Raw genomic sequence first — 12,064 nt, 5'->3', positions numbered from 1 at the left:
GAGGAGGTAATAAGATGTTATGTTCTATTTACACCCAGTAACCCCCCATCATGTCCGTCCTCTTCCTCCATAGTCACTGTGATGTCTTTTATCTCCAGCAGATGATGACACACATCAATATTTAGAAGGACACAAGGACCTCTACAAGGACGTCATGATGGACAATCAGCCGCCCCTCACATCACCGGGTAAGAGGAGACTTTATTGTAAAGGAGAGAGCAGTACGGAGGATCCACCTAGATCCCCCATCATCTGATAAACACATAGAAACAATGGATTCAGTCAGTGTGTGTGTTTCCTACAGATGGATCCAGTCATGGGAACCCACCAGAGAGATGTCCCCGTCCTCTGTATTCCCGGGATTCCACACAGGAAGGTCACACCATCCCTCACCATTGCAAGGTTGGTGGGATGGAGCATCTAGAACATGGACTTGTGGAGATGATATGTGGAAGTGTATGTGACCTTAAATTTTACAGATGATATTTTCTCTCATTTCCTTGATTTAGAGTGGAGATCCAATCGATATAGAATTTGAGGTGAAAGCAGAAGAAGAAGAGGCGTATGTGAGGGATGATCAGCAGTCTATGGAGGAGGATGGAATAACGGGGACATTTATAGAGGAGGACACTCCTACAGAGATCAGCACAGGTGGGTCATGAACACTAAATCCATTCCTCCACCCATACTGCTCACTGATTGGTCCAGAGTAGGGCGGGGACTGGGTGATATCAGCCTGTAATCCCCTGGTCACTTTCCTGAGCTGTGTTCCCCGTCCTGTATTCCTGGATTTCTCTCGGATAATCTTCCTTCTCTGTGCTGCAGACACAATTTATGTCTCTAGACTGGATTTATGGAGGTTCTGGGGTTCAGCTGGCAGCAAAATGTTGATTTTTCCTATAAGCATTGCATAATGTAGGCACCCAGGACATGTGACTGGGGTCTCCTGCCTTGTGCCTGACTCCTCCAGGGGACCTTCTCTGTTATCTGCTGGCTGTGCCGGGTGGAGGGATATGTCTGTAGTGTCTCAGACCCAAGTCACTGAGTGCAGTCTCAGGAGATGGGAGGCAGCGGTGTGGGACCTACATAGTTACATAGTTAGTCTGGCTGAAAACAGACATTCCATCTAGTTGTACCAATAAAAATAAAAGTTATAATCCGACACCCACAGCTGATCCACCAGAAAGCAAAAACCCAGAAAAGCGCGATCCGATCTCCTCCTGCAGGGGAAACAATCCTTCCTGACCCCCCGAGAGGCAATCGGATATTCCCTGGATCAACGTTCCCTATAAATGTTATATCCAGTTATATTCTGTGTATCCAAGAAAGAATCCAGGACTTTCCTACAGCAATCCCCCCTTATGTATTATACATGGAGATCATATCCCCCCTTATGTATTATACATGGAGATCATATCCCCCCCTTATGTATTATACATGGAGATCATATCCCCCCTTATGTATTATACATGGAGATCATATCCCCCCTTATGTATTCTACATGGAGATCATATCCCCCCTTATGTATTATACATGGAGATCATATCCCCCTTATGTATTATACATGGTGATCATATCCCCCCTTATGTATTATACATGGAGATCATATCCCCCTTATGTATTATACATGGAGATCATACCCCCCTTATGTATTATACATGGAGATCATATCCCCCTTATGTATTATACATGGAGATCATATCCCCCCTTATGTATTATACATGGAGATCTTATCCCCCCTTATGTATTATACATGGAGATCATATCCCCCCTTATGTATTATACATGGAGATCATATCCCCCCCTTATGTATTATACATGGAGATCTTATCCCCCCTTATGTATTATACATGGAGATCATATCCCCCCTTATGTATTATACATGGAGATCATATCCCCCCCTTATGTATTATACATGGAGATCATATCCCCCCTTATGTATTATACATGGAGATCATATCCCCCCCTTATGTATTATACATGGAGATCATATCCCCCCTTATGTAGTATACATGGAGATCATATTCCCCCTTATGTAGTATACATGGAGATCATATTCCCCCCCCCTTATATACTATACATGGAGATCATATCCCTCTTATGTATTATACATGGAGATCATATCCCCCCTTATGTATTATACATGGAGATCATATCCCCCCTTATGTATTATACATGGAGGTCATATCCCCTTTATGTATTATACATGGAGATCATATCCCCCCCTTATGTATTATACATGGAGATCATATCCCCCCCTTATGTATTATACATGGAGATCATATCCCCCCTTATGTAGTATACATGGAGATCATATTCCCCCCCCCTTATATACTATACATGGAGATCATATCCCTCTTATGTATTATACATGGAGATCATATCCCCCCTTATGTATTATACATGGAGATCATATCCCCCCTTATGTATTATACATGGAGGTCATATCCCCTTTATGTATTATACATGGAGATCATATCCCCCCCCTTATGTATTATACATGGAGATCATATCCCCCCTTATGTAGTATACATGGAGATCATATTCCCCCCCTTATATACTATACATGGAGATCATATCCCCCTTATGTATTATACATGGAGATCATATCCCCCCTTATGTATTATACACGGAGATCATACCCCCCCTTATGTATTATACATGGAGATCATATCCCCCCTTATGCATTATACATGGAGATCATATCCCCCCCTTATGTATTATACATGGAGATCATATCCCCCCCTTATGTATTATACATGGAGATCATATCCCCCCCTTATGTATTATACATGGTGATCATATCCCCCTTATGTATTATACATGGAGATCATATCCCCCCCTTATGTATTATACATGGAGATCATATCCCCCCCTTATGTATTATACATGGAGATCATATCCCCCCCTTATGTATTATACATGGAGATCATATCCCCCTTATGTATTATACATGGAGATCATATCCCCCCTTATGTATTATACATGGAGATCATATCCCCCTTATGTATTATACATGGAGATCATATCCCCCCTTATGTATTATACATGGAGATCATATCCCCCCTTATGTATTATACACGGAGATCATATCCCCCCTTATGTATTATACACGGAGATCATATCCCCCTTATGTATTATACATGGAGATCATATCCCCCCTTATGTATTATATTAATGTTCCCCCCATTTCCTCCCAGCTGGACATTTTATATCGGATGATGTGATTGGAGCACAGACGTTTACATGGTGATAATAATGTGATAACATCCTCCAACTTTGGACCCTTAAACAGAAAGTGATAATGAGGGAGGAGTCAATACCCCAATGATGGTGGTCTTCAGGATCAGTCCAGTCTTCATCTTGGTTGTTCTCCCCCCATCCTCACTCTCTGACCTCTGGTGGGGCTCAGCCCCGCTGTTCTTCATGACTAAATCATGGACTAAATAAGGAAGTGCAGTACTTCTGGTGTTGGGAAGATGGCGATGAGTGATAGAGGGGGTGGGGACCCTCGTCCTATAATCCCCTTATCACTCCCTCCTATAAAAGACAGTTCTGGTTGATTCCTCACTCTCTGACTAAGGTCCATGAATAAAGAAATGACCTGGTAGGAGATTAGAGGAGCCATTTCCTAGTTCCCTTGAGGGTGGAATTGTAAGCTCCTCAGAGACCAAGCTGCCTGATGTGGGCGGAGTCCTGGTTTGGGGGAACCAATCGGCTCCTGTCTAGTAATCCTCTTTGTCTTTGTATTTTAGTCCATGGCCGGGAGATGAGGAAAACCTCCGAGGATTGTCTCACTTTGTCTCCAGACTGGAAAGTAGAAGATGAGGACATCACACAGTATAGTCCAGGAGAAAACCCGGCTCCCTCCAATGTCCATCCGGCACCACCCAGTGTAGATGGACCATCGGATTCCTCGTATCCTGAGGAACCTCAGACTGTGCGGGACCAGGCCGGCTTTCCAACAGGGAAGAGCTTCTCCTGTACTGAGTGTGGGAAGAGGTTCCTTTATAAATCTGGTCTTAATAGGCATAAAATAACTCACACAGGGGAGAAGCCATATTCCTGCCCTGAGTGCGGGAAATGTTTTTCACTGAAGTCCAATCTTTACAGACATCAGAGATCTCACACAGGGGAGAAGCCGTATTCCTGTCCTGAGTGTGGGAAATGTTTTTCATTGAAGTCCAATCTTTACACACATCAGAGATCTCACACGGGGGAGAAGCTATTTTTCTGTTCTGAGTGTGGGAAGGGTTTCCGGCATAAATCAGAGCTTAATGTGCATGAAAGATCTCACAGGGGGGAGAAGCCGTATTCCTGTTCTGAGTGCGGGAAATGTTTTTCAGTGAAGTCCAAACTTCATAGTCATCAGAGATCTCATACGGGGGAGAAGCCGTATTCCTGTCCTGTGTGTGGGAAATGTTTTTCAGTGAAGTTCAATCTTTACACACATCAAAGATCCCACACGGGGGAGAAGCCGTATTCCTGTCCTGAGTGTGGGAAGGGTTTTTGGCATAAATCAGAGCTTAATGTGCATGAAAGATCTCACACAGGGGAGAAGCCCTATTCCTGTCCTGAGTGCGGGAAATGTTTTTCAGTGAAGTCCAATCTTTACACACATCAACGATCTCACACGGGGGAGAAGCCACATTCCTGTTCTGAGTGTGGGAAGGGTTTCTGGCATAAATCAGAGCTTAAGGTGCATGAAAGATCTCACACGGGGGAGAAGCCGTATTCTTGTCCTGAGTGTGGGAAATGTTTTTCAGTGAAGTCCAGTCTTTGCAGACATCAGAGATCTCACACGGGGGAGAAGTTATTTTTCTGTTCTGAGTGTGGGAAATGTTTTTTAGAGAAGTACAAACTCCATAATCATCAGAGATCTCACACGGGGGAGAAGCCGTATTCCTGTCCTGAGTGCAGGAAATGTTTTTCACAGATATCCAATCTTCACACACATCAGAGATCACACACAGTGGAGAAGCCATATTCCTGTCCTGAGTGTGGGAAATGTTTTGTGCGGCAGTTCCTTCTTCATAAACATGAGAGATCTCTCAAGGGGGAGAAGCTCTATTCTTGTCCTGAGTGCGGGCAATGTTTTTCAATGAAGTCCCGTCTTCACACACATCAGAGATCTCACACGGGGGAGAAGCCATATTCCTGTCCTGTGTGCGGAAAATGTTTTTCACAGAACAGATATCTTTACAAACATAAGAGATGTCACACAGGGGAGAAGCCATATTCTTGTTCTGAGTGTGGGAAATGTTTTTCACAGAACTCCAATCTTTACAGACATCAGAGATCTCACACGAGGGAGAAGCCACTCTGCTGTCCTGAGTGAGGGAAATGTTCCTCTCTGAAGTCCTGTCTTCCTGTACATCAGGGGTCCCACACAACCCTGGAGGTGTATTAGTGCTTTAAGTTCTATTGGCCAACATTTTTTTAATGTTATTAATAAAGCATGTATCCATTTTAATAGGTCAGAGTTTCTAAACATGCATTTGTGTGGGTCACCTTCTCTCATGCAGACTCCACCTCCGCAACATCGCCAAAATCCGCACGTTCCTAACTCCAGAAACCACTAAACAGCTCATCCACTCCCTCATCATATCACGACTCGACCACTGCAACTCCCCCCTCACTGGCCTGCCTCACCACAGGCTATCCCCACTTCAGTCCATCCTGAATACAGCTGCCAGACTCATCCACCTTTCCAACCGCTCTGTCTCCGCCACCCCCCTCTGCCAATCCCTCCACTGGCTTCCGATTGCGCAACGGATCAAATTCAAAATCCTAACACTGACGTACAAAGCCGTCCACCATACCGCCCCGAACTACATCACTGACCTAATATCCAAGTACCGCCCAACACGCACACTCCGCTCCTCACAAGACCTCCTTCTCTCTAGTTCCCTGGTCTCCTCCCATGCCTGCCTCCAGGACTTCTCCAGGGTGTCACCCATCCTCCTGAACTCCCTGCCCCAACCCATCAGATTATCACCTACTCTCCTCTCCTTTAGGCGCACCCTGAAAACCCATCTCTTCAGGGAAGCCTACCCCACCCCCTGCTAACTTGCTAACCTCCTCCACTCTTCCTGCCACTCCATCCCCCACAGCTATCTCCTCCTGTGCCACCATCCCCTCCCTCCTACATTGTAAGCTCGAAAGAGCAGGGCCCTCGATCCCCTCATGTTTTGCATTGTATTGGTATTGTTCTGTCACATGTTCTGTCTCCCTTTGTAATGTACAGCGCTGAGCGAACTATTGGCGCTTTATAAATACTGTATAATAATAATAATAAGTGTGGGAAATGTCTTCTAGATGAATGTTGCTGGACATCCCAGCTCTCATGTGGGGAAGAAGCACACCCTGATATACACCTCAGATATACTCCATGGCTGATCTTCATCATGGAAGAAACAGTCCATAAGGAGATCAGAGGTCCCCAAAGACATGGATGAAGTGTGGGACCGGGTCGGCCATTGATGGCAGGAGAAGTTTTCAATGTATTTTCCATGAATGGAAGACATTCCAGCAGCTCAGATGTGATCCTAATAACATTGGTTCCCCCATTCACACAGGAGGAATGGACATGAACTCTCACTGAGGGAATTGCTATACAAACATTCTATGAATAGACCCCCAAATGTCAGGAGACGTTTCTATAAAGACGGGAAGTATGGAGCAGAGAAATGAAGAGACCTCCCAGCAATGTTATTACCAGGCTGCAGCTAGGGGGAGCTCTAATGTCACCCCAGCAGAGGGATCCCATCTAGCCCACATTAACCCTCTCACTGCCAGAGCTGTTTCTGCATGATTTTGCACACATGGGAAAATGCAGATTTTGGTCCTGAAGATGAGATAAACCCCCAAACATCTATTCTGTGACATCAGAGGCCCTGGAGAATAAAATGGTGGTGATTGTTAAGGTGTTCCCCGTACACAGATTCCCCTTCATATCCGCCTTTATTTCCTCCTTTCCCCCATTTTCTATGTTGGGATCTTTTCTACAATACTTTGTTATAATAATGGAACACGTTGTGTATTGTATTGTACACCAATAATAATGACTCCGCCCCCACATTCCAGACAAGGGATCTTCTTGACCAATCAGATTTCTTCCTTTGTTATTTCCCGATTCTATGATTACAATCTTGTTAAAAATATAATTACAATAAAAAGTTTATTGAATGAAAAAACAAAATTGTGTTGTGAGTGACAAACGTCTTCATCATAAATTGTTCATAGATGACACATTGAGAGCCTTCCCAGGTCATCAGCCTAGAGTGCAGTGGTCAGGAGTGTGTCCTATACAGCCCTGTGTATAGAGTGCAGTGGTCAGGAACATGTCATATACAGCCCTGTGTATAGAGTGCAGTGGTCAGGAGTATGTCATATACAGCCCTGTGTATAGAGTGCAGTGGTCAGGAGTATGTCATATACAGCCCTGTGTATAGAGTGCAGTGGTCAGGAGTATGTCATATACAGCCCTGTGTATAGAGTGCAGTGGTCAGGAGTATGTCATATACAGCCCTGTGTATAGAGTGCAGTGGTCAGGAACATGTCATATACAGCCCTGTGTATAGAGTGCAGTGGTCAGGAGTATGTCATATACAGCCCTGTGTATAGAGTGCAGTGGTCAGGAACATGTCATATACAGCCCTGTGTATAGAGTGCAGTGGTCAGGAGTATGTCATATACAGCCCTGTGTATAGAGTGCAGTGGTCAGGAGTATGCCATATACAGCCCTGTGTATAGAGTGCAGTGGTCAGGAACATGTCATGTACAGCCCTGTGTATAGAGTGCAGTGGTCAGGAGTATGTCATATACAGCCCTGTGTATAGAATGCAGTGGTCAGGAGTATGTCATATACAGCCCTGTGTATAGAGTGCAGTGGTCAGGAGTATGTCATATACAGCCCTGTGTATAGAGTGCAGTGGTCAGGAGTATATCATATACAGCCCTGTGTATAGAGTGCAGTGGTCAGGAGTATGTCCTATACAGCCCTGTGTATAGAATGCAGTGGTCAGGAGTATGTCCTATACAGCCCTGTGTACAGAGTGCAGTCGTCAGGAGTATGTCCTATACAGCCCTGTGTATAGAGTGCAGTGGTCAGGAGTATATCATATACAGCCCTGTGTATAGAGTGCAGTGGTCAGGAATATGTCCTATACAGCCCTGTGTATAGAGTGCAGTGGTCAGGAGTATGTCATATACAGCCCTGTGTATAGAGTGCAGTGGTCAGGAGTATGTCATATACCAAGGCCTTCCTCTCTGCCTGGCAGTCAAGGAACTTTAGGTATGCCCCAGGAACTGTCTCCATGATGCATTTCAGGGCTTCCTGCATCTGAGGAGAATCTCTACTGGTTACAGGCACTCCGGAGCTGGCCCACTCAGGTGGTGGTGTGAAGATAATATTTGATGATACTCCAGTGTCAGTCTCTGTATGCCCATCCTGCGAGGCTATCTCTGAGCCCCTGGGATCTGAGGAGGCGGGAACCCCATCATGGTCAGGTTCCCTCGAGTTCTGGTCTGCTCGGCTATCATGCTCCTGTAGGTGCCAAATCAAATCTTTACGAGTTTTGCAACCGATGTCCATTCCTCATGAGGCACATTCAGCACTCAAATTACTTTTGCTCATTTTCTTGCATTCTGCGTCACCGGGCATAATTGCAAGCAAAGATAGAATAGGAAGCAGAAAAAGGAAGGAGCTGTTGCTATATGTCTTTCTCTCTATATACAGTTGTGTTCAAAATAATAGCAGTGTGGAGTTCTATTAGTGAGGTCATTCATTCTTTGAAAAACAGGTGGCAATTATTGCCCTTATTTAAGGAAGGAAGGCAGCAAATGTTGGACATGCTGGTTACAGTGCATTTCTCTCTGAAATTCTGAGGAAAAAGGGTCGTTCCAGACATTGTTCAGAAGAACAGCGTACCTCGATTAAAAAGTTGATTGGAGAGGGGAAAACATATAAAGAAGTGCAGAAAATGATCGGCTGCTCAGCTAAAATGATGGCAAATGCTTTAAAATGGCAACCAAAACCTGAAAGACATGGAAGAAAGCGAAAAACTACCATTGGAATGGATAGAAGAATAGCCAAAATGGGGCGGACTCAGCCAACAATCAGCTCCAGGAAGATGAAAGAAGGTGTGACGTTCCCTGTGAGGACTGTTACAATTAGAAGACGCCGATGTGAAGCCAAGCTATCTGCAAGAAGTCCCCGCAAAGTCCCACTGTTGGGAAAAAGACGTGTGCTGAAGAGGTTACAATCTGCCAAAGAGCACATTGACTGGCCTAAAGAGAAATGACGCAACATTTTGTGGACTGATGAAAGTAAGATTGTTCTTTTTGGGTCTAGTGGGCGGAGACAGTTTGTCAGACGACCCCCAAACCCTGAATTCAAGCCACAGTACACTGTGAAGACTGTGAAGCATGGTGGTGCAAGCATCATGATATGGGGATGTTTCTCATACTACGGTGTTGGGCCTATTTATCGCATACCAGGGATCATGGATCAGTTTGAATCCATCAGAATACTTGAAGAGGTCATGCTGCCTTATGCTGAAGAGGAAATGCCCTTGAAATGGGTGTTCCAACAAGACAACGACCCCAAACACACCAGTAAACGTGCAACATCTTGGTTCCAGACCAACAAGATGGACGTTATGGAGTGGCCAGCCCAATCCCCGGATCTTCATCCAATAGAAAACTTGTGGGGTGACATCAAAAATGCCGTTTCTGAGGCAAAACCAAGAAATAGAGAAGAACTGTGGAATGTGGTCCAATCATCCTGGGCTGGAATACCTGATCACAGGGGCCAGAAGTTGGGGGACTCCATGCAACACAGATGTACAGCAGTTCTCAGAAACAGTGCGACTACAACCAAATATTCATGAAGTCATTCAAAGGAAAGCAAAATCTTCAAACATTTCTCAGTTTATATAGTGAATGTTTGAGTTTGTAAAGAAGAATACAAACACTGAGATTTTTTTGAACCGTCTAATATTCACTTTTCTTTAAATTTTTTAGAGGAACAACACAAATTTGATGTATTTTTCTTCATGTTGTGATTTGGAATAGAATGTGTAGTGTTCCCAATGCATTTGTGTGGATGGAAATAAAAGCTATTAGAAGGATTTTCAGCTTTATTCACTTTTTTCAACACACTGCTATTATTTCGAACACAACTGTGTATGAAACATATGCACCGCTTGTCTCTAACGACTGTTTCCACAAAGGTTACAATCCTTCAGTGCAGAGCTAATTCCTAACACTTCACCGAAGCTCTTAATGCAACTATCCCACATACGCTGCCATCCAATATGTGACTGGCGCGGCGTCAGACCCCTGACCTTCTCACCAAACTCATGATTAAATGACTAGCCAATCTAAAACCGCGCTGTCATGTGTGTAACAATGTCACGCCCAGCTGCACCCTGCACAATGATTTTCCAGCTCACTGGACCACAATCGATGTACCGGCAGTCTGAGCGATTGTTACTGGGTCAGGTTAATTACACAATTAACCCTTCACACTGCCACCACCTCCTTTTTGTACAGAGAAAGAGAAAGCAATAACACTAGGATGGTTGAATAATTGTCTGTACACCACTGTCACTGCAGGCAGGTTATACAGAGGGTTAAACACACACAGTAGCGCACTTCAGAGGCAGGAATACATAGTTTGCATTAAAGAGCTTTAGAAACAGTTCAACACTTTCAGAAAGTAAGATTTATTACTAAAAGGTCAAAAGGGTGCAATAAAAATATTTACAGAAAAAGATGTAGCCAATATATATATAAATATACAGAGAACAATAACACAGCAAAGAGATAACGGAAAGGAGTTTAAAGGGATAAAGTACTTGCCAAAAGCCTTGGGTTAAGCAACTTCAAGTTTTCTGAGCAAAAGGGTGTTTTTCCCAAAGTTTGTTCTGATGTTAAAGGGAGAATCTTCAACGCTCACCCACCTCAACTCAGCCTAGCTTATCTTTTTCTAGCAACTCCACAGGGTGTCTGACTGGAGCAGTAAACCAATCGCCTCATTTGGGGAGGGAGTTGTAGGTGGAGACCTCCGGCTATGACCAAAGCCTGCAAAAATTATATTATGGTTCATAACTTATTCTAGATACATATCCACGAGTAGATTATTACGCAGAATCTTTGGCTGAACGGATAGATATGAAATATGAAATATCCACTGGAATGGTTAAGAAGATGTAATTTTCAGCTCTCCTGTATATGCCAGCTAGGGGGTGTAATATACCTGGAGAATGGTCTTAAATTAAGCTGTCCGAATATGGGCTCCATGTTTAGGTAATTATGTCCTATTTGAAGATATAAACTTATATGAAAAGTGAGTTTTTAAATGTAAGTCTGTTTTTACGACCCCTTGGAATGTCTTTTGAACTCAGTGAAGGACTTGGTTTATGGCTTTACGAGCCCAGATTGCAAAGTTAACAGACATCTAGGCCCCAGCTCAGTTGTGGGATTTATAGCCATGATGCCCTCTCATGGAGTTTGCTGCCTGTGATCTGCATCAAACAGACCACATGTCACTCAACAGAGAGGGAGGGGGGATGAGGAAAGCTGATTTGGGAGTAGAGATGATACAGCTTGGAAGATTCTTAAGAAGATGGATGACCGTGTCCATCTCAGTGCGCACGATTGCTACAATGTGAAGTCATTTTACCTGCAGTATAAATTATTTTCATTTCACTCCTCTGGGGAAGATTTATTTTAACCACCTCCCGCCCGCCATATAGTCCAACAATGGGCGCAAAGTGGTTCTCTCATTCTGGGAGGACATCATATGATGTCCTCCCATTCTCACCACGCATGTGTGGCTCTGGGAGCGTGCAGCACGGCGATCGGCGGTGCGCTGTGTCCCTTGGAAAGAGCTGAAGATGTCGGCTTGGTCATGTGATCAGCTGTGTTCAATCACAGATGATCACATGTAAACAGGGAAATGCCGGTTATCGGCATTTCTCTCCTCACGAGCTGTCACGCTGACAGAGGAGAGGAGAGCCAGTAATCGTCATTCTGCAGAGGGGACATGTACACTGAT

At 44.3% G+C, this 12,064-nt stretch overlaps 2 protein-coding genes across 2 annotated transcripts in view; one reads left to right on the top strand and one right to left on the bottom strand.

The window, feature by feature from the left end:
• The window catches only part of LOC149450619 (uncharacterized), a 225,844-nt gene that overhangs the window by 91,800 nt on the left and 121,980 nt on the right, over nucleotides 1-12,064 (bottom strand). The window lies entirely within an intron of this gene.
• The window catches only part of LOC149450622 (uncharacterized), a 69,180-nt gene that overhangs the window by 13,634 nt on the left and 43,482 nt on the right, over nucleotides 1-12,064 (top strand). The window contains exons 3-6 of the mRNA XM_089691664.1: nucleotides 102-188; nucleotides 305-402; nucleotides 510-651; nucleotides 3,969-4,907. Coding sequence (XP_089547790.1) covers nucleotides 102-188; nucleotides 305-402; nucleotides 510-651; nucleotides 3,969-4,907 — 1,266 coding nt within the window. The remainder of the gene's footprint in view (nucleotides 1-101; nucleotides 189-304; nucleotides 403-509; nucleotides 652-3,968; nucleotides 4,908-12,064) is intronic.

This window comes from Staurois parvus, unplaced genomic scaffold, assembly GCF_062004578.1.
Source record: "Staurois parvus isolate SC_StPar_1 unplaced genomic scaffold, SC_StPar_1.0 ptg000569l, whole genome shotgun sequence".
Classification (NCBI taxonomy): Eukaryota; Metazoa; Chordata; class Amphibia; order Anura; family Ranidae; genus Staurois; species Staurois parvus.
The sequence above is the reverse complement of the archived record's forward strand: the minus strand, read 5'-3'. Positions and strand labels throughout refer to the sequence as shown.